This window comes from Vipera berus (assembly GCF_964194415.1).
Source record: "Vipera berus genome assembly, chromosome: 6".
Lineage (NCBI taxonomy): Eukaryota > Metazoa > Chordata > Lepidosauria > Squamata > Viperidae > Vipera > Vipera berus.
The window spans coordinates 35397872-35425306 of NC_138208.1; the positions used below are offsets into that span (position 1 = coordinate 35397872).

General features: G+C 44.8%; 1 protein-coding gene across 1 annotated transcript in view; it reads right to left on the reverse strand.

Annotated features, from left to right (window-relative positions):
* The window catches only part of GXYLT1 (glucoside xylosyltransferase 1), a gene marked incomplete at its 5' end in the record, with an annotated part of 72132 nt that overhangs the window by 39695 nt on the left and 5002 nt on the right, over positions 1–27435 (reverse strand). The window contains 2 exons of the mRNA XM_081330621.1: positions 22745–23151; positions 23457–23604. Coding sequence (XP_081186747.1) covers positions 22745–23151; positions 23457–23604 — 555 coding nt within the window. The remainder of the gene's footprint in view (positions 1–22744; positions 23152–23456; positions 23605–27435) is intronic.

Consider the following 27435-nt stretch of genomic DNA (forward strand, 5'->3'; position numbering starts at 1 on the left):
TATGATATTTATTATTGGGACGTATATGCCGCCCTATCTCCCGAAGGACTAAGGGCGGCTAACAACAATAACATACAATAATACAGAAGTTAAAATAAAATTAAATTAATGGCCCCTGTAGAATAAATTAAAATTAAAATAAATTAAAAATTAGAGTTAAAAATTAAAAACATAATTAAATTTTCTGTCAGTCCAGGTCAGCCAGGTGGAAAAGAAGTGTTTTGAGGCCGCGGCGAAAGGACTGGTGATCTTGGGCCATCCGAAGCTCATGGGGGAGCTGGTTCCACAGGGCTGGCGCTCCCACAGAGAAGGCCCACCCCCTGGGGGTCGCCAGCCAACATTGTCTAGCCGACAGTACCCTGAGGAGGCCTTCTCTGTGTGAGCGTACTGGGCGATGGGAAGTCGTTCCCGGCAGCAGATGGTCCTGCAAGTATCCCGGGCCTAAGCCATGTAGGGCTTTAAAGGTAAGTACCAGCACCTTAAATCTCACCCGGAGGACAAACGGGAACCAATGCAGCTCACGCAGGAGGGGTGTAATATGGGAGTATCAGGGTGCTCCCATCACTACCCGTGCGGCCGCACTCTGAACCAGCTGAAGTCTCCGGGTAGTCTTCAAGGGCAGCCCCATGTAGAGAGCATTGCAGTAATCTATACGGGAGGTAATGAGTGCGTGGGTGACTGTACGTAGGGCATCTTGGTCCAGAAAGGGGTGCAACTGGTGTACCAGGCGAACCTGGGCAAATGCCCCCCTAGCCATGACTCCAATATGATCTTCAAAACTGAGTCGTGAATACAGGAGGACGCCTAGATTGCTTGCCCTATCAACGGGAGGTAACACCTCTCCTCCCATAACCAAAGATGGAACCTCTTGGACTAAACGAGATGCCGGTACGTAAAGCCACTCAGTCTTGGCCGGGTTGAGCCGAAGCCTGTTCTTTCCCATCCAAATCTGTACCGCTTCCAGGCAACGGGACATCACATCGAGGGCATCACTGGGTTGGTTCGGGGTGGAGATGAAAAGCTGGGTATCATCAGCATATTGATGATACCTCACCCCGAAGCCACGGATGATCTCACCCAGCGGCCTCATATAGATGTTGAACAGGAGAGGCAAGAGTACCGACCCCTGAGGCACCCCACAGCTAAGGGGCCTAGGGGTTGACCTCTGCCACCCTGCCAACACCGTCTGCGAACGGCCCGAGAGGTAGGAGGTGAAGCACCACAAAACAGTGCCTCCCACTCCCAACCCCTCAAGACGACGCAGCAAGATACCGTGGTCGATGGTATCAAAAGCTGCTGAGAGATCTAATAGGACCAGGACAGAGGAATAACCCCTATCTCGGGCCCGCCAGAGATCATTCACCAGCGCGACCAATGCCGTCTCCGTGCTATACCCAGGCCTGAAACCCGATTGGTATGGATCCAGATACTCAGTTTCCTCCAGGACCAAAGGGAGCTGACGTGCCACCACGGTCTCAACAACCTTCGCAAGAAAGCGAAGGTTGGAGACAGGACGAAAGTTATTTAAAATAGCTGGATCCAATGCAGGTTTCTTGAGGAGGGGCCTTACCACCGCCTCTTTCAAGGCGGCAGGGAAGTACCCTTCACTCAGTGAGGCATTGATAACTGCTAGGAGCCAGCCTCGTGTAACCTCCCGAGACGCATAGACCAGCCAGAAGGGACATGGGTTCAACAGACATGTGGCGGCACTTAATTTCCCCATGATCCTGTCCACTTCATCCGGAGTCACAGGATCAAACTCTTCCCAAATGTTCTCGGCCAAACCCATCATTTTCCTCTCGTCAGATACTGACCAGTCAGAGTCCAGACCAGCCCGAATCTGAGCAATTTTGTCCACCAGATATTTACTAAATTCCTCGGCCCGTCCTCGTAAGGGGTCCTCTCCCGTCCCTTGATTTAAAAGGGAGCGGGTCACCCTAAACAGGGCGGCCGGGCGGTTATCTGCGGACGCAATGAGGGTGGTGAAATAAGCACGCTTTGCCACCTCCATTCCCACAAGATCTAGAAAAGGATCTTAACTGTGTTCGGTCAGACTCGGACCGACTGGTTCTCCAAATTTTTATTTTTATTTTTTTATTTTAATTCCATTTATATCCCGCCCTTCTCCGAACTCAGGGCGGCTTACAAGCTTAGCAGTAGCCTTCATTCTATGTATATGCCTGCTTATTAGGGCTTTCACACACCCCCAAGTGGCATTATTACAAAGTCAGCTTAATTGCCCCCAACAATCTGGGTCCTCATTTTACCTACCTCGGAAGAATGGAAGGCTGAGTCAACCTTGAGCCTGGTGGGATGCGAACCTGCACTAATTGCAGGCAGCTGGTGTTACTTAAGGAGGCATTAGCCTCTAGGCCCCTTCTCCGGCGTTTCATCTCCCGCAGGTCCTTGGAAAACCAAGGAGCAAGCCGGGACCTGCGCCGGGTCAGAGGCCGGAAAGGCACAACACGGTCGAGAGCCTCCGAAGCAGCCTGTTGCCAGGCATTAACTAAGGACTCGACCGGGCTGTGGGAGAGGGAGGTAGGAATCAATCCAAGCGCCGTCTGGAACCTATCTGGGTCCATCAGGCGCCTGGGGCGGAACCATCTGGTCCATTGTGCCTCCCGGCAGCGATCTTAGTAACATTATACATTTATAGAAACAATCCTCCACCCAAATTTGGGACCCTTTCTTAGGCTGATTAGATTATAATTACAACAACCAATTAGTATGCATATTTTAAAGCAGAGGTCTCCAACCTTTTTGATTTGGTGGCCTGGAAAAGGAGGCAGGCACTGCTACATGTGCACAGACAAATGGGCCGCACGTGAGCGCATGGGCACATGCAAATGGAGCTGCGCAGGCGCAAGTGCTGCAAATGGGGTGGCACTAGTGCTGGCGGGATGCTATGGACGGCACTAGTGCCAGTGGGACACTCTGGGACGGGGTGGCACTAGTGCTGGTGTGATCCTCGGGGTGGGCTGGCGCTAGCAGGATGCTCGGGGCAGCACTAGCACTGGTGAGACGCTTGGGGTCAGGAAGGCACTAGCAGTGGCAAGATGCTCAGGGTTGTGCTAGCATAAGTGGTACGCTTGGGGCAGGGTGGTGCTAGCACCGGCGGGAACTCGCGTGTCCATGTGCACTCATGTGCGCATGCACTGGCCATCCCTTCATGCCAGCGGCCTGGTAGTGGGCTGCAGCCCACAGGTTGGGGACCCCTGTTTTAAAGTATATATTATGTAAAGAAATGCATAATTTAAAAATGGGAACCTTTTTTAAATAAATTAAATAAAAATAACTATGTCTATTAAATGCAATGTGACAGAAAAAATGCTAAAGAGTTGGGTAATTGCTTCAGCATTTTTCTACTTTCTGCAATACTTATTAGCATGTCTAAAATTAGCTAATTGAGGAATTAAGATTGTGGCAAAGCCTACCTATGGGCAGCTTCCCAAAAGCAGTTCTTTCCACAAACATCAGAGGGCAGTATCCAATAGGAATTCCAGTAACATACAGAAATATTCTTACACCTAACAGGGTCAGATAGAAACAATCCTGTATGAATATTGTGTTTTATCATTAGAGATCGCTGTGGAATATTTTACTTGCTCCTTATAAAAACAGTAATTACTAAATGATAATGCTGGTCTGTGACTGTAATAAAGATTGAGTGATTGATTACTAAATGATCTGTTCCACTCCTTGAAGACATAACTTCCCCTATGATAGTATCAAGATAAATCTAATGGGAGTAAAAAGTTTAACCGAAAAGCCTAGTATCAGTGAAATGCCAAATTTTACAAAAATTAAATCCAGTGGTACTTAATAAAGAAGTATGAACAATTCCTTATTATCTGCCATATCAAATATTTACTATGTTTGCTATTAAACTTGTTTTTATATTAAAATATTTGTACAGAAGAGATGCTGCCTATAAATAATAAAGTCAGTGACATACAAAAGAAGAGAAAAAATTAACTTTTAAAGGACACTCCAATAAACATGGATTTATGTTTTAGTGCTATTTTTGCAGTCATTTCTATTTATTGCTTGTGAATAATTTACTTTCTTCTAATATTCTATTTGCACATTTTGGCTAGCGTCTATTTTTTTCTATCAGGAACCACTTGCATTTTAAAAATCATGTATTTCATAGGACAATAAGTTGCAAGTTGCTAAGCCAAAAACTAAACATATTTGTAAGAAGCACCTATTTCTTCTTGAATGTTCACCAGGCTAAATTAATATATACAGTATTTAAATTGTAAATAATTTTAAATTTTAAAAATAAGCTTGAATTGCTATGTAGCCAAAGTAGCATTGTTTATACCTAAGATTGAATGGGTACTCCCCATTTAATGTATTCTTCATGAGAGGAGTTGCTGAGAGTTCCCAATGAAGTCAAGTGGATGGATCTCAGAATCTATGCTTTTTGGGATCTTTCATCTGTGAAGTAACATGCATGTAAAAAGCATGTTGGTGATTAATAATGGATGGGAAGTATCACAGCTTGAGTTTTTAACAGATTATGCTTTATTATATTTTTATGAAAACTAGATGGGTTAATATAGATATTGCTTACTTACACTAATACTTTTATGATGGTAAACAGCCCAAATTCTTTAATATTTAGGGTATACAAACTGCTATATGAATAAATAAAATGCTGGAGTACATAGGAAACATTTTTATAAAAACACCAAGATAAACACCAAGTAAATACACAAGCAGAGTTAAAATGCTGACTATGGGGAAAGAGATGAGGAACAGAACCAACAGGAAACTGATGCAAGTGAAAGTGGAAAGGGATATTATTATGAAGATATTGCACAATTGAATGAAATATTACTGTGGGACAATCACACTTGTGTATAATCCATATTAAATACAGCTAATTCTTGTTTAACAAATTATGTGCATATTAATTATCTACATAAATTTGATAGGATAATTAAAAATGAAAAATAGTATTAATATCAGGACCCACCCCAATAGACATCTTAGGAAAGAAGAACTCCTGAAGACAGGATTGTCCAAGCAGGAACTTTTACTAAAACATGGTTGACAGTGGATAATCTAGACAGGATCTGGAAATGTATTACAGATTGATACTTTTAAAGCGTCCCTTAGTAAAACCAGTTAAGTTTCATGTGTCACGTGGGAAAAGAGAAACTTCATGCATTTAAAACATCACTACTTCCCTTCACATTCAGTTGGAGATGCAAACCAGAATCCCCCCCTCTTCCTTTTGTTCTTCTCAGTTCAAAGGTTCTTCCTCTGGTCTTTGATGATGGCCTCCAGGCAGGCTAAACAAACAACCTTTCGTCTAATGGATAGGGGTGGCCAATTGACATCTTCTCTCCCCCTCATTGTGGATGGATGGCAGAATCCAGTAAGGGGATGATATTTAGGTTTGCTCAGATAGGAAATGAGGAATGGAATATAAATGGATTCTGACAATTGCCTCAATATGCTTTTTCTTATGATCAACACACTTAACCATGTTGTTGAGAGCATGGTGGCACGGCAGCTCCCTTTGGTCCTGGAGGAAACTGAGTATCTGGACCCGTACCAATCGGGTTTCAGGCCTGGGTATAGCAAGGAGATGGCATGGGTCGCGCTGGTGGATGATCTCTGACGGGCCCGAGATAGGGGTTATTCCTCTGTCCTGGTCCTATTAGATCTCTCAGCAGCTTTTAATACAATCGACCATGGTATCTTGCTGCGACGTCTTGAGGGGTTGGGAGTGGGAGGCACCGTTTTACGGTGGTTCTCCTCCTACCTCTCGGGCCGTTTGCAGACAGTGTTGGCAGGGGGGCAGAGGTCAGCCCCTAGGCCCCTTAGTTGTGGGGTGCCTCAGGGGTCGGTACTCTTGCCTCTCCTGTTCAACATCTATATGAGGCCGCTGGGTGAGATCATCCGTGGCTTCGGGGTGAGGTATCATCAATATGCTGATGATACCCAGCTTTTCATCTCCACCCCGAACCAACCCAGTGATGCCCTCGATGTGATGTCCCATTGCCTGGAAGCGGTACAGATTTGGATGGGGAGGAACAGCCTCCGGCTCAACCCGGCCAAGACTGAGTGGCTTTACGTACCGGCATCTCGTTTAGTCCAAGAGGTTCCATCTTTGGTTATGGGAGGAGAGGTGTTACCTCCTGTTGATAGGGCACACAATCTAGGCGTCCTCCTGTATTCACAACTCAGTTTTGAAGATCATATTGGAGTCATCGCCAGGGGGGCATTTGCTCAGGTTTGCCTGGTACGCCAGTTGCGCCCCTTTCTGGACCGAGATGCCCTACGTACAGTCACCCACGCACTCGTTACCTCCCGTATAGATTACTGCAATGCTCTCTACATGGGGCTGCCCTTGAAGACTACCCGGAGACTTCAGCTGGTTCAGAGTGCGGCCGCACGGGTAGTGATGGGAGCACCCCGATACTCCCATATTACACCCCTCCTGCGTGAGCTGCATTGGTTACCGGTTGTCCTCCGGGTGAGATTTAAGGTGCTGGTACTTACCTTTAAAGCCCTACATGGCTTAGGCCCGGGATACTTGCAGGACCATCTGCTGCCGGGAACGACTTCCCATCGCCCAGTGCGCTCACGCAGAGAGGGCCTCCACAGGGTACCGTCGGCTAGACAATGTCGGCTGGCAACCCCCAGGGGGAGGGCCTTCTCTGTGGGAGCGCCAGCCCTATGGAACCAGCTCCCCCCTGAGCTTCGGATGGCCCCAGATCTCCGGTCCTTTCGCCACGGCCTCAAAACACTTCTTTTCCATCAGGCTGACATGGACTGACAGGGATTTTAATTGTTTTTAATTTTTAACTTATTTTAATTTTAATTTATTCTACAGGGGCCATTAATTTAATTTTCTTTTAACTTCTGTATTATTGTATTTTATTGTTGTTAGCTGCCCTGAGTCCTTCGGGAGATAGGGCGGCATATAAGTCCCAATAATAAATAAATAAAATAAAATAAATAATTCTTTAGTGCTTTTCATACCATATACAATATGGTACTAATAAAAGTTTTAAAAAGTGAATCACATGGAATATACAGACATACAAAACCCTCAAAGTTACAGATTTGACTTTGTAAAAAAAATGAATTTGAAATTATATTGTATGGTAATGCCAAAGTGTATAAATTGTTATTGTCATTGAAATTGAATTTGGAGAATGAATATATTGAAGCATAGCATGATCCAATGGGTAAAATTTTTTGTTATAATATAATAATTGCACAATTTTAAACATGTGGACATGTGGATGAAGGGTTTAAAATTTACATTAAATTATAATTTAAAAGAAAATTTTTATAAAATAATGTGCCATTTAACATTTATTGCGTATTTAACACCCGATAAAACTGTCAAAGATGTATGAAAGTATTTCATATGTATGTTGGAAATGTAAATGTAAAGAAGGAACTTTTGATGGACTTTTGACAAAGCAAAAAAATTCTGGGGTAAGATTTATATTTTGATACAGAAGGTTCTTAAAATGAATATAAAAATCAAGCCAGAAACTTTTCTTTTAGGCTTGATGGACAAAGAACTTTAAAAAAGTCTGGAACTTCGTTGTTATATATGTTGATAGCACAAGAATGCTTTTATGCACAAAATGGAAAGATACTTTAATTCCCACAATGGATGGATGGCTGAAAAGACTGATGGAACTAGTAGAGATGGCTAAATTAATTGCCTTAATCAAAGAAAATAACTCATCCAGCTTTGTTTTTACATGGAAACCACTTCTGGATTTTGTGCTTGAGATGGGGGAAAAAATGAAACATTGACTTTTGGTAAATGGCAAATACATATTAAGTGTGTAAAAGTAAAGAGTTAAGGCTGTTATGCTGCTATCTTGTTCTACTGTGTTAAAGAGTTGGAAGTCAATGCTTTTTTTTTACCCCACACAACTTTCTCTTCTCTGCCCTTCATTTTCCTGCTATTTTCATTTTCTTTTGCATTTATATAATGATAAGCATAATAAATTAAAAGAGAAATATATTTTGTTTTTCTTATGATCAACATACTTAATTCCTTAGTGCTTTTCATACAAAAGTACATCATATGGTACAAATAAAATAGTTTTAAAAAGTTAATCACATGGAATATGGAGACATACAAAAACCCTATGTTCATTAGGAATTGCTAATATGCATTACCCCTTCATGGATTACTGCCTTGTCGTGGCGAAGGGGCTTGCGTTATTCAATGAAGCTATGAGCTATGCCGTGCAGGGCCACCCAAGACGGACAGGTCATAGCAAGAGAGTTCTGACAAAACGTGATGCACTGGAGAAGGAAATGGCAAACCACTCCAGTATCTTTGCCATGAAAACCCTATGGACAGTACCAAAAGGCAAAACGATATGACGCTGGAAGATGAGTCCCTCAGGTCGGAAGGTGTCCAATATGCTACTGGGGAAGAGCAGAGGGCTAGTACTAGTAGCACCAGAAAGAATGAAGCGACTGGGCCAAAGCCGAAAGGACGCTCAGCTGTGGATATGTCTGGTGGTGAAAGGAAAGTCCGATGCTGTAAAGATTTTTTCTCCATAGGAACCTGGAATGTAAGATCCATGAATCAAGAAAAGCTGGACATGGTCAAACAAGAGATGACAAGACTAAACATCGACATCTTAGGTATCAGCGAACTAAAATGGACAGGAATGGGTGAATTTAATTCAGATGACCATCAGGTATACTACTGCGGGCAAGAATCCCTCAGAGGAAATGGAGTAGCCTTCATAGTCAATAAAAGAGTAGGAAAAGCAATACTGGGATAGAATCCTCAAAATGACAGAATGATCTCAGTTCGAATCCAAGGCAAACCATTCAATATCACAGTAGTCCAAGTCTATGCCCCAACCACCGGTGTTGAAGAGGATGAAATTGACCGGTTCTATGAAGCCCTACAGCACCTTATAAAATTAACACCCAAAAATGATGTCCTTATCGTCATGGGGGATTGAAATGCTAAAGTAGGAAGCCAAAAGATAACTGGAATAAGAGGCAAGTTTGGAGTACAAAATGAAGCAGGGCACAGGCTGATAGAATTTTGTCAAAAGAATACGATGGTCATAGCAAACACTCTTTTCCAACAACCCAAGAGACGGCTTTACACATGGACATCACCAGATGGTCAACGCAGAAATCAGATTGACTATATGCCCTGCAGCCAAAGATGGAGAAGCTCTATACAGTCAGTAAAAACAAGAACAGGAGCTGACGGTGGCTCAGACCATGAGCTTCTTGTTGCAAAGTTTAGGCTTAAATTAAAGAAAGTAGGGAAAAGCGCTAGGCCAGTCAGGTATGAATTAAATCATATCCCTGCTCAATATACAGTAGAGGTGACAAATAGATTTAAGAAATTAGATCTGATAGACAGAGTGCCTGAAGTACTATGGACAGAGGTTCGCAACATTGTACAACAGGTAGCAACCAAAACCATCCCAAAGAAAAAGAAATGCAAGAAAGCAAAATGGCTGTCTGAGGAAGCTTTGCAAATAGCTGAGGAAAGGAGGGAAGCGAAAGGCAAGGGAGAAAAAGAAAGATATGCCCAATTAAATGCAGAATTCCAAAGAATAGCTAGAAGAGATAAGAATGCCTTCTTAAATGAACAGTGCAAAGAAATAGAAGAAAACAATAGAATAGGGAGGACCAGAGATCTTTTCAAGAAAATTGGAGAGATGAAAGGAACGTTTCATGCAAAAATGGGCATGATAAAGGACCAAAATGGCAGGGACCTAACAGAGGCAGAAGAGATTAAGAAGAGGTGGCAAAATTACACAGAAGAACTATACAAGAATGAGCTTAACGTCCCTGACAATCACAATGAGGTGGTCACTGACCTCAAGCCAGACATCCTAGAATGTGAAGTGAAGTGGGCCTTAGAAAAGCTGAGCAACAACAAAGCTAGTGGAGGTGACAGTATTCCAGCTGAGCTATTCAAAATCTTAAAAGACGATGCAGTAAAAGTGCTACACTCAATTTGCCAGCAAATTTGGAAAACTCAACAGTGGCCACAGGATTGGAAAAGATCAGTTTACATTCCAATTCCAAAGAAAGGCAGTGCCAAAGAATGTTCAAACTATCGCACCATTGCACTCATTTCTCATGCTAGTAAAGTTATGCTTAAAATTCTACAAGCTAGACTCCAACAGTATGTGGATCGAGAACTACCAGAAGTACAGGCAGGATTTCGAAGAGGCAGAGGAAGTAGAGATCAAATTGCTAACATACGCTGGATCATGGAGAAAACTAGAGAGTTCCAGAAAAACATCTACTTCTGCTTCATTGACTATGCTAAAGCCTTTGATTGTGTGGATCATAACAAACTGTGGCAAGTCCTTAAAGAGATGGGCATACCAGACCATCTTATTTGTCTCTTGAGAAACCTATATGCGGGCCAAGAAGCAACAGTGAGAACTGGACACGGAACCACTGATTGGTTCAAAATTGGGAAAGGAGTCTGGCAAGGCTGTATACTGTCGCCTTGCCTATTTAACTTATATGCAGAGCACATCATGAGAAAGGCAGGGCTAGATGAATCAAAAGTTGGAATTAAGATTGCCGGAAGAAATATCAGCAACCTAAGATATGCAAATGATACCACTCTAATGGCAGAAAGTGAAGAGGAACTGAAGAGCCTCTTGTTGCGAGTGAAGAAGGAGAGTGCAAAACTTGGGTTGAAACTAAACATTAAGAAAACCAAGATCATGGCATCTGGCCCTCTCAATTTCTGGCAAATAGATTTGGAAGAAATGGAGGTAGTGACAGATTTTATTTTCCTGGGCTCCAAGATCACTGCAGATGGGGACTGTAGCCAAGAAATTAAAAGACGCTTGCTCCTCGGGAGGAAAGCCATGGCAAATCTAGACAGCACACTAAAAAGCAGAGACATCACCCTGACAACAAAAGTGCGTATAGTCAAGGCTATGGTCTTCCCAGTTGCAATGTATGGCAGTGAAAGCTGGACCATAAGAAAGGCTGAGCGCCAGAGAATTGAAGCCTTTGAACTATGGTGCTGGAGAAGACTCCTGCGAGTCCCTTGGACTGAAAGGTGATCAAACTGGTCAGTCCTAGAGGAGATCAACCCTGACTGCTCTTTAGAAGGCCAGATCCTGAAGCTGAAACTCAAATACTTTGGCCACCTAATGAGAAGGACTCACTGGAGAAGAGCCTAATGCTGGGAAAGATTGAGGGCAATAGAAGAAGGGGAGGACAGAGAATGAGGTGGCTGGATGGAGTCACTGAAGCAGTAGGCGTGAGCTTAAATGGACTCCAGAAGATGGTAGAGGCCAGGAAGGCCTGGAGGAACATTGTCCATAGGGTCGCGATGGGTCGGACACGACTTCGCAACTAACAACAACAACAATATGCATTAAAATCAGTGAAGCTGATCTTTAGTAGTGTAATATATCAGGAAATGTAGGCTTTCTACAGATGGTTACTATATTCACATCCAAAACACATTTTAAATATTTAGAAATGCAGTTGCAATAGACTATACACTGTCAAACTGTACTTTATAAAAAATGCTAATAAGAATACAGGCACTAAAAATATAATTTAAATTCTCAGTATTTCACAGAGAATTTTAAAATTCATCCCTGTGTAAACAGAAAGCAGCTGCATAGTTTATTTTAGATGACAATTTCTGTGACGTAAAACAACTGTGCTTCCACTAATTAATGCCAGAATTGCATATTCCACAAGAAATAGTGATGAGAAATCTATATGGAGTTTTTGTTCCTCCCGTTATATAGTTATACTTAAATGGCGACACCAAGCTTCATTTCCCCACAGGAACCCTTTAATCAAATAAAAGATATTTTTGTCAAATCTGGCTTCCCCCATTGACTTTGTTTGTTGAAAGCTAGCTGGGAAGGTCCAAATGGTGATCACAAGACCCTGGGAGACTGCAACTGTGATAAATATATGTCGATTGCCAAGCACCTGAATTTTGATTACATGACCATGGGGATGCTGTGATGTTGCAAGCACGAGGACCGGTTGTAAAATCACTTTTTCAGAGCCCCTGTAACTTCAAATGGCCACTAAATGAATGGTTGTAAATCAAGGGCTACCTGTACTGGAACATTGTGCCCCCCCAACGTGAAATCTGCAGCCACCCTTTTAGCCTTGCAAAAAGGCCTGAAAACTTGGCTCTGCCAAGTGGTCAGGGACTCTGGTGGTGGTGTGTCATTCGGGAAGTAGTTAAGAACTAGATTAAGACTCCACCTTTTCCCATGTGCATCTTGCTTTCTTCTTCCCCAGTTCTGTCAGTTTTAAATCAAGTTTAATATTTTAATGTTTTACATTGATGTTTTGATTATAAGCTGCCTAGTAAGCTTTTGTGAGATGGGTGGCATATAAACTATAAATAAAGGGATCAAGAGGGGGTAAGAGAATGATTACTGATAACTCTGCATATTAATCAGAACAAATTTGTAATCATTTGTATTTTTATTTTCAACTTCTCCTGCGAGTCCCTTGGACTGCAAGGCGTTCAAACCAGTCAGTTCTAGAGGAGATAAACCCTGACTGCTCTTTAGAAGGCCAGATCCTGAAGTTGAAACTCAAATACTTTGGCCACCTAATGAGGACTCACTGGAGAAGAGCCTAATGCTGAGAAAGATTGAGGGCAACAGAAGAAGAGAAAGACAGAGAATGAGGTGGCTGGATGGAGTCACTGAAGCAGTAGGCGTGAGCTTAAATGGACTCCAGAAGATGGTAGAGGACAGGAAGGCCTGGAGGAACGTTGTCCATGGGGTCGCAATGGGTCGGACACAACTTCGCAACTAACAACAACAACAAAATATTCAACTTTGCTACAGATAGTGATGCTACTGAATATTATCTGTGGAAGATATAACATTGTACTGATTAACAATTAATTCCAAATAAAACTGTAAATTCTAATAAAACAATCCTTTATATGAAATACTGGACATAAATTAACTGGCTTGGGATAGTACTCCGAGCACATTGGCAATTACACTTGGGAAAAGTGGGGGGGGAGTATTTGATCCCACGCTGATTTTGTATATTTATTTATTTATTTATTTATTTAATTTGTATACCGCCCTTCTCCCGAAGGACTCAGGGCGGTGAACAGGGCAATACATATTAAGACAAAATACAAAAATTAAAAAAGATTAAACAAAATGCCCACGAATAAGTTAAAACACATTAAAAAGTAGGTTAAAACACATTAATAAAACCCAACCCCATCCCATCAGGCCATGCCAGCTTGTTCGAAGAGGTAAGTTTTTAGATCGCGCCGGAAGGAGCGGAGGTCAGGCGCCATCTGGAGCTTGACCGGAAGATGGTTCCATAAATCCGGCGCGCCCACAGAGAACGTCCTCCCCCTGGGGGCCGCCAGTCAGCATTCTTTGACCGGTGGCACCCTGAGGAGGCCCTCTCTGTGGGAGCGTACTGGGCGGAGGGAAGTTGACGCCAGCCGCAGGTGCTCCCCAAGGTATTCCGGACCCATGCCATGTAGGGCTTTGTAGGTCATTACCAACACCTTGAATCTCACCCGGAAGACAACTGGAAGCCAATGCGGCTCGCGGAGCAGAGGTGTAACATGGGAGTGTCGGGAAACTCCCAACACAACTCTCGCGGCTGCATTCTGTACCAGCTGGAGCCTCCAACTGGTCTTCAAGGGTAGCCCCATGTAGAGAGCATTGCAGTAGTCCAGGCGAGAGGTCACGAGCGCGTGAGTGACCGTACGTAAGGCATCCCGGTCTAGATAGGGCCGCAACTGGCGCACCAGGCGAACCTGGGCGAAGGCCCCCCTAGTCACAGCTACTATATGGTCTTCTAGAGAAAGCTGTGAATCTAGGAGGACTCCCAAGTTGCGAGCCCTATCTACGGGGGGTAATAACTCACCCCCCAGAGAGAGAGATGGGATATCCTGAATATCCCGAGATGCCGGTACGCACAGCCACTCGGTCTTGTCAGGGTTGAGTCGAAGCCTGTTCCTCCCCATCCAGACCTGAACCGCCTCCAGGCAGCGGGACATCACGTCGAGGGCATCACTGGGGTGGTTTGGGGTCGAAATGAAAAGCTGGGTATCATCAGCATACTGATACCCAACTCCAAAACCACGAATGATCTCACCCAGCGGTTTCATGTAGATGTTGAACAGGAGAGGCGAGAGGACCGACCCCTGAGGGACTCCACAAGCAAGAGGCCTCGTGGTCGACCTCTGCCCCCCTGCCAACACCGACTGCGAACGTCCCAGGAGATAGGAGAACCACTGAAGGACCGTGCCTCCCACTCCCAATACGCCGCAGCAAGATACCATGGTCGATGGTATCGAAAGCTGCTGAGAGGTCTAATAGGACTAGGACAGAGGAATATCCCGTCCCGAGCCCTCCAGAGATCATTCACCAGAGCGACCAATGCCATCTCCGTGCTGTACCCGGGCCTGAAGCCCGATTGGTACGGGTCTAGATATTCCGCTTCATCCAGAACCAGAAAAAGCTGATGCGCCACCACACTCTCAACAACCTTTGCAAGAAAGCGAAGGTTGGAGACCGGACGAAAGTTATTTAACAGAGCTGGGTCCAAGGCAGGCTTCTTGAGGAGAGGTCTCACCACCGCCTCCTTCAAAGCGGCGGGGAAACTACCATCACTCAAAGAGGCAGATATAACCGCCTGGAACCAGCCTCGTGTCCCCTCCCGGGCTGCATAAACCAGCCAGGAAGGGCACGGGTCCAATAAACATGTGGTGGAGCTCAGCCTCCCCATAATCCTCTCCACTTCCTCCGGAGTTACAGGATCGAACTCCTCCCAGATAACATTGACAAGACCACCCGTGTCCTGATCATCCGAGTCTTCCCAGTCGGAATCCAAATCGGTCTGAATCCGAGCGATTTTGTCCAACAGATGTTGACTAAACTCCTTGGCACGCCCCTGCAAGGGTTCCTCACTCACCTCCTGATTAAGGAGGGAGCGGGTCACCCTAAACAGGGCGGCCAGGTGCTTATCTGCGGACGCGATAAGGGTAGCGAAGTAATTAGACCTCACCACCCTTATCGCTGTGAGATAAGACCTAATATGGGTTCTTAGTCGCAATCAGTCGGATTCAGATCGGCTGGACCTCCAACCGCTCTCTAGGCCCCGTCTCCGACGCTTCATCTCCCGGAGCTCCGCGGAGAACCATGGAGCCCACTGGGATCTGCGCCGGGTCAGGGGCCACAAGGGTACAACTCGGTCAAGTGCCTCCGTGGCTGTCCTTTCCCAGGCTTCCACTAAGGCATCTGCCGAGCTGTGAGCAGAGGAGGCAGGTGGGGACCCCAGCGCTGCCTGAAACCTCTCAGGGTCCATTAAGCGCCTGGGGCGGAACCATCTAGTTGGCTCAACACACCCACGGTGGGGAGTGGCAAAACAGAAGACCAGCCGCAGGAGATGATGATCGGTCCATGACAGGGGCATAACAATTGGGGAGCCCCCACCAAGATCATCTAACCACCGTCCAGATAGAAAAACCAAATCCAGGGTGTGACCTCCCACATGAGTCGGTCCATGAATTACTTGCGTCAGGTCCATGGCCGTCATGGAAGCCATGAACTCCCGAGCTAACTCGGATGATCCTCCCAGGGATGGTAGATTGAAGTCACCCAAAATCATGAGTTTGGGGAACTCAATCACCAGCCCCAAGAGGATATCGAGAAGCTCAGGCAGGGCTGCTGCTGCGCGACTAGGCGAAAGGTACACCAGCAGCAAGCCCAACTGCGCCCTAGGACCACACCTCAGTAAGAGAGATTCACACCCGACTATCTGAAGAACGGTGGCCTCCTGCGGACATAAGGTCTCCCTTGCCCACTGAAAAAGTCTATAATTTTAACTGCAGGCTTATTTTAACAGTGAGACACAGAATAACAATAAAAAAAATCCAGAAAAACACATTTCAAAAATGTTATAAATTGATTTACATTTTAATGAGTGAAGTACGTATTTGATCCCCTATCAAACGGCAATATTTCTGGCTCCCAGGTGTCTTTTATACAGATAATGAGTGGAGATTAGGAGCACTCTCTTAAAGGGAATGCTCCCAATCTCGGCTTGTTACCTGTATAAAAGACACCTGTTCACAGAAGGAATCAATCAATCAGATTCCAAACTCTCCACCATGGCCAAGACCAAAGAGCTGTCCAAGGATGTCAGGGACAAGATTGTAGACCTACACAAGGCTGCAATGGGCTACAAGACCATTGCTAAGCAGCTTGATGAGAAGGCGACAACAATTGATGCAATTAGTTGCAAAATGGAAGAAACACAAAATAACTGTCAATCTCCCTAAGTCTGGGGCTCCATGCAAGATCTCACCTCGTGGAGTTTCAATTATCATGAAAACGGTGAGGAATCAGCCCAGAACTACACAGGAGGGTCTTGTCAATGATCTCAAGGCAGCTGGGACCATAGTCACCAAGAAAACAATTGGTAACACATTACGCCGTCAAGGACTGAAATCCTGCACTGCCTGCAAGGTCCCCCTGCTCAACTTCCCAACTGAGTTTGCCAGTAAACATCTGAATGATGCAGAGAACTGGGTGAAAGTGTTGTGGTCAGATGGCATCAACTCAACTCGACATGTTAGGAGGAGGAATGCTGCCTGTGACCCCAAGAACACCATCTCCACCATCAAACATGGAGGTGGAAACATTATACTTTGGGGGTGTTTTTCTGCTAAGGGGACAGGACAACTTCACTACATCAAAGGGATGATGGACAGGGCCATGTACTGTCAAATCTTGGGTGAGAACCTCCTTCCCTCAGCCAGGGCATTGAAAATAGGTTGTGGATGGGTATTCCAGCATGACAATGACCCAAAACACATGGCTAAGGGAACAAAGGAGTGGCCCAAGAAGAAGCACATTAAGGTCCTGGAATGGCCTAGCCAGTCTCCAGACCTTAATCCCATACAAAGTCTGTGGAGGGAGCTAAAGGTTCGAGCTGCCAAACATCAGTTTGAAACCTTAATGACTTGGAGAAGATCTGCAAAGAGGAGTGGGACAAAATTCCTCCTGAGATGTGTGCAAACCTGGTGGCCAACTACAAGAAATGTCTGACCTCTGTGATTGCCAACAAGGGCTTTGCCACCAAGTACCTAGTCCTGTTTTGCAAAGAGGTCAAATACTTATTTCACTCATTAAAATGCAAATCAATTTATAACTTTTTTGAAATGTGTTTTCTGGATTTTTTTGTTGTTATTCTGTCTCTCACTGTTAAAATAAATCTACCATTAAAATGATACGATCATTTCTTTGTCAGTGGGCAAACGTACAAAATCAGCAGGGGATCAAATAATTTTTTCCCTCACTGTAAAAGACACACTGATGTAGGAGAGGGACTAAGATGTAATTAAGGAAGCTCTTGGTCGAAACAACCTGGCAGTAGCCATAAGCAAGTATTTCTCCTTCATTCTCTCCCACTCTATCTATAATTATAGGGTTATTATAATTATCAATGCATTCCAAATTGCTAAAAACACTGGACAAATGCCACACAAGTCCTATTTCAAATATTAAGACAGACAATACCAAATTCATTTCTACTACTAGATAGCACAGTTTGATCCTGGGATGTTGCAAGAAATAAGAAAGATTAGTATTGTATCTGGATCTTCATTAATTCCATTTCCAACATAATTGAAATTAGGCTAGGAAAAACTACGAAAAACTAAGACTCATTATGCTTGACATTTATTGTGTCGATTAAATATAATAAGTTGATTCTTTTCATTCAGTTTGCCACAGCTACTTTATTTAGTGTGCTTTACCAATTTTTTGTAAAAAGATGTATTTTTGCTTTTATGTCTTGGCGCAATTATGGTGGAAAAATTAAGGTAGCAATTGTATTTTGGTAGCACTATCTCCCACAATTTGGGCTTATATGTGAGAAGAAAATATTACAAAATGTATAAATTAAGGCAGAAATGATCAATTAAATGTTATTCATGCCAATCCTGCTCGATTTTACTATCAGGAACAATTGTCATTTTCAGATGTCAGAAACCCATGTCATAGAAAAGATAAACATACAGGTAGTCCTCGAGTTACGAGTGTAATGGAGCCTGCCCATTGCACTTGTAACTCAAAAACTCATAGATTAATCTCATACCTCAAACGAGATCATTCCCTTGCTCGTTAAAACACACACGGCTCGTTAAGCGAATATTAGGTATCTCAGGGTGGGGAAGGCCATGGAGGGCCTAGTGATGGAACAGGCCCCCAAGGCCTCTCTGACCCACTAAGATACTACATGCTTCCCCCTCCCTTCCTGCCGCACCGGACTCACCTGAAAAAGATCCGTCTCCTCTCTGTTCTGGTTCCTGTTGCCACCCAGATCTGAGGCTGAAGGATGTTTCCACGTTCCCCAACCCCCACAGCCCAATCCGGGCTCCAGAGGCTTTTTCCAGGCCACTGCTGCCCAGATATGAGGCTGGGTAATGCTTCTGTGGGGCCCCCATGGCCCGATCTGGGCTCCTGAGGCCTTTTCCAGCCCTCTGCCACCTGGATTTGAGGCCGAAGAATGCTTCCACAGACTCCCCCCTGCGGCCCAATCGGGCCTGGAAAACACCTCTGAAGCCCAGTTTGGCCTGCTGGGGGGGAGGGGCAGAAGTATTCCCTGGTGTCAGCAGTGGCCTGGAAAAGGCCTCCAGAGCTCGGATCAGGCCACGGGCGGTGGGGGTGTAGAAGCATCCCCGACCTTAGATCCGAACGGCAGCGGCCTGGAAAAGGCTTCTGAACCCTGATCTAGCCTCTGGAGGCACGTGGAAGCATCCCTCAGCTTCGGTTCCGTGCTCTGTTGCAGAAAACAGAGGCCTAAAGTATCATGAGATCATGTGAGATCAGTAGCGTGAGATCTTGCCTCACTGATCTCGCATAATCTTACATTACTTTAGGCCTCCATTCTCTCTGAATGTACCAAAGGCCTGGAGCAGCCAAGAAAGCAAAGGATCTCGATCTTCATAGGGTGAGTATTGAAGGCCTGGTGCCTAGGGAGATCCAGGGTGGGGCTGGGGAGGGAGGGAATAACCAGGATGAATGTTGCAGTCAATGCGGTTGCTCGTAAGGGCGAACAACTGCTGTGGTGCTGTAATATTCGTAACTTTGGGACTTGCTCACAAGCACTAGGGGGCGCTCATCATGTAACTTTGAATGAGTGTTAAGTGAATGCTCGTAACTCGGGGATTACCTGTAATGTTTTTCCAGCATTCTTAATAGAAAGCAGAGCAATTTTTAGTAACAGACACTGCAACTAGTGTAAATGCCAAAAGCCTGAAATGCAGTCCCATGAGTGCAGGGGTGGCGTGGCAGTCATAATTTCAAGGATGGGTTGTAAATAACTTTTCTTAAGGCTGTCATAACTTTAAACAGTTGTTAAGTGACTGATCATAATTCAAGAACTACCTGTATTATGCTGTCCTTTATTCCACTTAACAACATACATTTATTTATTAGTATCCCTTTATTATTTTTAGAAAATAATTCAAAGCAGTGACCATATCCCACACACCTTCCTTCTATTTTCCCACAAAAACCCTATGAGGTTGGTTGGGCTGAGAGTGACACTTAACTGGCTTTCATGGCTAAGGAGGAACCTGAACTCATGGCCTCCCACTTTTCCAGCCTGGTGTCTTAACTACTAGACCAAACTATACTAGAGTTCTGTCTCAGCCTGATTTTCTGTTTCTTCAGTTCACTTGTTCCTTGTCCTATTGTATCAGAGGTCCTCAATCTTTTGGGCACCAGCGACTACTTCTGTGGAGAAAAGTTTTTTCACGGACTGGAGAGTACATGGCTTTGTGTGCTGCCTGCATCCCACAGATGGGGCTTTGCTTGTTTGTGCAGACCGGTTGCTGACATGCTGTGGCCTGGTACCAGTCCACGGAGCGGGGGTTGGGGACTCATGTTATATGATGAGAACTTGTTTATAATTATTAAATTTTAAGATGTAAATAGTCCAACTGCTATCTGTGATGCAGAATGCAGACTACAGATAAAGTATTGTGTCATAATACCTACTTTGAATGATTCGAAACTTCAGGTTGACAGCTACAAGTTGGAGATTCTAGTATTGCACTATACCATCTAAAGTGATGTTCAGATCACGTAGCGACTATTTTGTAAGTTAAAAAATACATTTATTATGTCATAAGGATGTTATAAACATATCCTACTTAAATCTGATTATTGGTTATACATTAATAAAAAACTTGACCAAAAATGGACCTAGGAACAAACTGTGAATGGATTCAGGTATATTGAATTATATCTGAAAGGGGGGTGCATTTAGGTGTTTGAGTTCAGCATCCAGCTCAGTACAGGAATGAAAATGATGGAAGAATTTTTTAGACACAAGTCATAACATACAGAAAAGGTTATGAGTATATGTTTTCTTAGGCTGGCACGTACTTTGACAGAACAAAAAAGCATGCATTAATTCACAATTAGCCATTAATGACCTAGCTGTATTTTTGTTCAGTATGAAATGTGTGAGAAGTAGAAATGGTGTTGGAAAAAAAGAGAGGCGTATATTTGATAATACTGTCTAACCCACTTGTCATATATTATTAATTTACATTATGAACAAAAGTCATTTTGCATTTTATAACAATACCAAAACTATACTTGGACTATTCCTTGGACATATGATTATAGACAAGAATATTTGCATTTATTTACAGATAAACAAGAGAAGGGATAATGTGTAATGTTAAAAACATTTTTTCTGTATTATGATCCTTTACTTTGGAAGGCTGTAATCTTTCTCACTGATTAAATCAGGAAGCATAACTATTTTCAGAGAATACTATATGACAGTGGTGGCGAACCTATGGCACATGTGCCAGAGGTGGCACTCAAGAGTCCTCTCTGTGGGCACACACACCACCACCATTAGCAGCTCACGCAGGTCCCTTAGGGTGCTGCTGCTGCCACCTGGAGCAGTAGCCCTGCACAGCACAAAGCAGGCAAAATGGCCAGCTAGCAAGCTTGAGTAGAGGTATTAGAGCAGGGGTGTCAAACTGCCGGCCTATGGACTGGAGCATCACGGAGAAACCGTGCCCATCCCATTTTCAGCAATGGGAAAAAGTTCTGATACGTCGCGCAACGTCACGTGACATCGCGAGTTTGACTATGTTAGAGCATTGAGGTGGCTACACCTACCTGGCTACACCCACCCAGTCTGCTGTGACCACCCTGGCCACACACACCACCCTCCCTGAGGGAACCACAATGCTGATGCGGCCCTGGCACTTCGCAATAAGTAAGTGGATTTTGGGTTGTGGTTTGGGCACTCGGTCTCTAAAAGGTTTGTCATCACTGCTATATGAGATCTCTATATAATGCAGCAGTAATCACACAAAGGGAGGGATCAGGTATCATGTATTTTCCTTGGACATATGATTATATCACTGTAATAATGTCCTTTTAAGTCATATTTAAAGCTACATTTTAACAGCAAGTTGGAAGAATATGCATGTGGTTTTGTGGCCAGTGGATGTGTACTACAGCTTTGCATAACACTATGCATTCTGACAGTCATACCCAGAAGACCTTGGGGGGATGCCCTGAAGCAGTCTAAACATTCAAGTAGTTGAGGTTGCTTCAAGGAATTGATCCAAAACTAATGGCCTTGCTTAATTATTTACACCATCCTATCCTGCTGCCATGGTTTTAATGAAAGAATTCAGGAAATTACTGAAACTGGTGCCAGGTTCTTTCCTACCAAAATTGTAATTCAAAGATGCTAGATTGGAACATTATTTTTGAAAAAAGCAGCTATGGGACAACCATGACCAGGATGACTGAGAATCTCCATAGACACTGCCTTCTTCCAGCATGTTTTTTCATGTTTCAATTTAAGTTTCCTAATGGCCTCCCATCCATCTGATCCCTGCCTAGCTTTTCAAATGAGTCAAATTATTTTTCAAAAACATATGACTTTTATGGCATTTCATATTACCTGAGGAATTATTATTCTTTGCAGAAGTTTTTCAGTAGTAAAGCTACAATCATATATACATGCTGATCTTTCTACACATAGAAATGTATAGAACACTTGCCATTCATGACTTTGCCACCTATACTAATTCTTATCTCAATTTTCCATTGATCCTTATTCAAATCCTTACATAGACAAAATGGATCTATGAACATTATTTGCTTGGGAATCACTATTGAGAGTGATGAAAAAAGAGACTGTTTTCATTGCGCTCAGAAGGAAAAAAATATTGAGGAAGAGGATATAAGATTTAAAAAATTGGAGGATGTTATGATGAAATCCTGACTAGGAAGATTTCTACCTGATTTTATCAATGCCACCAAACAAAACAAGACCCCTGCCAAATGCTTACCTTAGGTAGGATTCCACAAAATGTTTAATATGGATCCCCAAGGTCGATGGGAGAACCCAAAAGTTGATAATATTCATGTTAATATTATTATTCATAGTTCTATTAGTCATAGTGGTATTTAATAAATTATTTTCATATAACAAATGTTTGGAGGTCTTCATGAAGGGGTCGATAGTACATCTTTGCTAGGATCTATTACTGTAGTAGCAACTCTTAGCAAGGGACCACTTTAAGAGCTTTCCTCTTTCTTAGGTCCACCGCTCATAAAAGAGGGAAAATCCCACCTATTTTAGGAAGAAAGGAAGAGTCTCTCGGGGGGAAGAGACCCTTTTTCCCCTCCCCAAGCTTAAGAGCCGAGCTATATACCTCTCCGGGCCCGACCGCCGCTCACTCTCGCCGCGGCCTGCGCTTCCCGCCACAGGTTCCCAGCGTGTGTCGCCGCCACTTAGTTGCCTCCGGACTGGAAAGGCAGAGTCCCCATGGCGTCGGGGCGCCTCCTGTTCCAGCGACAGATCCAGTTGGCTGAACGCGTACAGCAGCGAGCACAAACCGCAGCCCAGGCACAGCAACACCACCTGCGCCAGCCGCCGCATTCTCCCGCGGCCCCGGCCGCCAGCTGCAGCCGGGGCCTCGCCAGGAAGCGCCAATCCCAGCTGCGGCTGGCAGCGGGAGTTCCGCCGCAGAGCGACGGTGCGTCCCCAGCCGCTTTGAGAAACGCGGGAAAGGCGGCCGACGCAGCAAGAACGATGACGGCGCCACTTCGTTCCCCCACGCTAGAGGAGGAAGAATGGGGAGCACTCCGTGATGGAGGATGGCGGCACCAGTTAGGAGGCTCGGCCTAAGCGAGGAGGAGCCGAGCGCCTAAGGCGGTTTGGAGGCGGTGGCGGTGGGTGGGGTCCGTTGGGCCTTGTGTCTGGCTTCTTGGATGGAGTCACGAAGGCTGCCGAAGGCTCCTCCTGGGAGCGGGGACGTTAACCTAGAGCAGGGATGGGAAACTCATATTTCATTGAGGGCCGCATTGACTGGAGGAGAACCGAGGGGCGGCAGGACTCCTGCCGGACGGGGCTGGTGTTGCTACCAGTTCCGCCGCTGTGTCTTTGTGGGGACGTCTGTAAGGCGAGGCAGGTGGCTGGGCGGGGCGGCCTGGCTGTGGAGCCCAAGGTTTGCAAGTGCGGTGCAGAGCGCGGCTTATTGGACGCCTCGTGCTCGCATCCAGCTGCCCGTCACTGCCAGCCAATGAGCGGCAGAGGGGCCAACGAGCTGCAGCTGCTGCTGGCCATTGCCAGCCGCCCCCCCCCCGCTCGACGCCCAAGGGGAGCTCCGGTGTGGGCTGGGGCTAGCTCCTAGCGATCTCCAGGGTGCCCTACGGGCTAGATGGAAACGGGCCGGATCTGGCCTGAGGACCTTTAGTTTGACACGTCTGAACTAGAGATTCCCTGAGCGAGTGAGAAACGCTTCTGGCGGGAATGGGACAACTTGCCGCAGCCAACTTGCTGTGGCAAAGTTGCCATGGACAACTCGACGTGGGACAATACTGTGGGACAATTACCAATTCTATTTAATTATTTAAAATATATTAAAAATTATTTTAATTTTTACTATTTCCATTTCATTCTGTCGTTCCTTTTGCATCCTTTCATCAGTGATTCTTTTCCATAATTTCTTTAATATTAGTGTAACTTTTGTCTCGCAACAAGTGGCAAGTTGTCCCACAGTGAGTTAGCTGTGGCAAGTTGGCCATAGCGAGTTGGCTGTGTTGAGTTGGCCATGGCGAGTTGGCCATGACAAGTTGGTTGCGGCATATTATCATAGACCTCTTTGGGCATCCAAGGATTGATGTTAATTAAAGCAAAAATGGCAGAGGAGCTTATGCTATCTATCCACAACTATTGCCTTTATCCTAAGAAACAGTGCCTAAAGCGAAAGTTCTGCTTTCAGCCCCCAATGCAGTTACTTGGAAGCCGATTGATCCGAATTAAAATTAGGCAGTGCTTTTTTTGTAAAAAAAAAAAAAAGTGCTGGAACTCACACATCTCATACAACCCACCTTGCCTACACTACAAGGTTTACCTTTGTAGTTGAAAAAAAACCCTTCTATTTTTAGTGTATCTAAGAGTAGGATTTTGTTCAAGGTAAGTTAATACTATTAATGTTACCATGTACCGTGTGGCTTTAAATTTTATTAATTTTAATAAAATTTTATTAATCTTTTGGGACATTTACCATTGGCATACCCATTTAGTTTAATGAGTGCAAATGTCAGCTTTCTATGTGGAATGAAATTGGCCCAATTAAAAAAATGGTTGCTTGTAAAAGATTGAATTATTTTTAAGAAGTTGTCAAACAAGGTGGAAAAATTTACATGTGGAGTTTAATATGGATATTGAATTAAAGTTGAAACTTTGTCCGTGAGCAGATTACTTTTAATTTACCTTTAAGTTAAACCCAATTTAATAAATACGTCTGATTAAACCTCATACTGTAGGTCTACCTTTACATCTGACCAATACATAATTAATATATATTATTAATACCTCCAAACCACAATAAATTGGCTTTATTCTTATTCTTCCCCTCTGCAGTTTGAATATAAAGTATAAAAGACTAAAAAGAGATTTTTGTAGACATCCCAGCCTTTGAACTACCCATGGAACTGAAATAGCAAAGTTTTGCTTTCAGGCAAGCTGCCACACCAGCAGCCTTTCTTTCCTCTCGCTTCGCCTCTTTTTCGCCTCACACCCCACCTTCTGTAAGGGAAGACAAAAGGTTCACTTATCCTCTTGTGAAAGATGGCTTCCATGTTTATGTGTCTCCCACCACCACCATCGGCTTCCACACCACATGGTCCGACCCAGCCAATCAAGCCATTCTCTGGCTGTGATGCTCTGGCGCCTCATGACTCCTTTTAGAGGAGGCAGATAGTGCTGGAGGGGACCCTGCTTGCACTATACCACCAGCAGGGCATTTTCAAAAACAAACAACGATAGGAAAGAAAACAATAGGAAAAGAATGCAACTCTGGAAAATCCATTGAAAAAAGAGTGCCGGAACTCCATTCCGGTTCACTCTATGACAAAAAAAGCCCTGAAATTAGGAGAGATGCTATGTTACAGCGTTCATAATGGGTTGCTTTTGTTTTTGTTATAGGTTTTATTAATTTTTTTAAATTACAACCTTTAAAGCTTAGTAAACAACATGTCCCCTTTATGGATTACTGCCTTGTCACGCCGAAGGGGATTGTGTAACTCAATGAAGTTATGAGCTATGCACGCAGGGCCACCCAAGATGGACAGGTCATAGCAGAGAGTTCTGACAAAATGTGATCCACTGGAGAAGGAAATGGCAACCCACTCCAGTATCTTTGCCATGAAAACTCTATGGACAGTACCAAAAGACAAAAAGATATGACGCTGGAAGATGAGCCCCTCAGGTCAGAAGGCGTCTAATATACTATTGGGGAAGAGCAGAGGGCTAGTACTAGTAGTGCCAGAAAGAATGAAGTCACTGGGCCAAAGCCAAAAGGACACTCAGCTGTGGATGCATCTGGTGGTGAAAGGAAAGTCCAATGCTGTAAAGATTTTTTCTCCATAGGAACCTGGAATGTAAGATCCATGAATCAAGGCAAGCTGGACGTGGTCAAACAAGAGATGACAAGACTGAACACCGACATCTTAGGAATCAGCGAACTAAAATGGACAGGAATGGGTGAATTTAATTCAGATGACCATCAGGTATACTACTGCGGGCAAGAATCCCTCAGAAGAAATGGAGTAGGCAATAAAAGAGTAGGAAAAGCAATACTGGGATACAACCCGCAAAATGACAGAATGATCTCAGTGCGAATTCAAGGCAAACTAATATCACAATACCACCGGTGCTGAAGAAGATGAAATTGACCAGTTCTATGAAGCCCTACAGCAGGGCTTTTCAACCTTTTCATCCATTGTACCACTTTTAGGATATGGCAACATCCGAGTACCACCAGTCGCCTAGCAAGGTGTCAAAAATTTGATGACCAAAAAAAAAAAGGAAAAAAGGGATGAAGTATAGGTAGTCCCCGACTTACAACAGTTCGCTTAGTGACTGTTCGAAGTTACAATGGCACTGAAAAAAGTGCCCCTCAAGCCACAGCCAAGCAAGATACCTGCCTGCCCGCCTGGTGGCGCTCTTCCTCCTGTCCAAGGTTTTCATTGTTGTGAGCATTTCTGTTGAGGATTGGCAGTGGGAATGGGGTGGGGGTGTCTTTGTTTTTTATTCCCGCCCCCCGCTGGGTGGTTGCAGCAGGTTTTGGTCACTTCACAAGACCCTGGGACACTGTGACCACCTGGAGGAAACTGATTACCTTGACCCGTACCAATCGGGCTTCAGGCCCAGGTACAGCACGGAGACAGCATTGGTCGCGCTGGTGAATGATCTCTGGCGGGCTTGGGACAGGGGTTGTTCCTCTGTCCTAGTCCTATTAGATCTCTCAGCGGCTTTTGATACCATCGACCATGGTATCCTACTGCGGCGTCTCAAGGGGTTGGGAGTGGGAGGCACTGTTTTGCAGTGGTTCTCCTCCTATCTCCTGGGCCGCTCGCAGTTGGTGTTGATGGGAGGGCAGAGATCCGCCCCGAGGTCTCTCGTTTGTGGAGTTCCTCAGGGGTCGGTTCTCTCTCCCTTCCTGTTCAACATCTATATGAAGCCGCTGGGCGAGATAATTCGTGGTTTCGGGGTGGGGTATCATCAGTATGCTGATGATACCCAGCTTTTTCTTCCCACTCTGAACCAACCCAGCACTGCCCTCGCCGTGATGTCCCGTTGCCTGGATGCAGTCCGGGTCTGGATGGGGAGAAACAGGCTTCGTCTCAATCCTGCCAAGACTGAGTGGCTGTGCGTACCGGCATCTCGGGTTAACCAGTCTATTCCACCCTTAATGATGGGGAGTGTGAGGTGTTACCCCTCGTTGATAGGGCTCGCAACTTGGGCGTCCTCCTGGATTCGCGGCTCAGTTTTGAAGATCATATAGGAGCCGTGACCAGGGGGGCCTTTGCCCAGGTTCGCCTGGTGCGCCAGTTG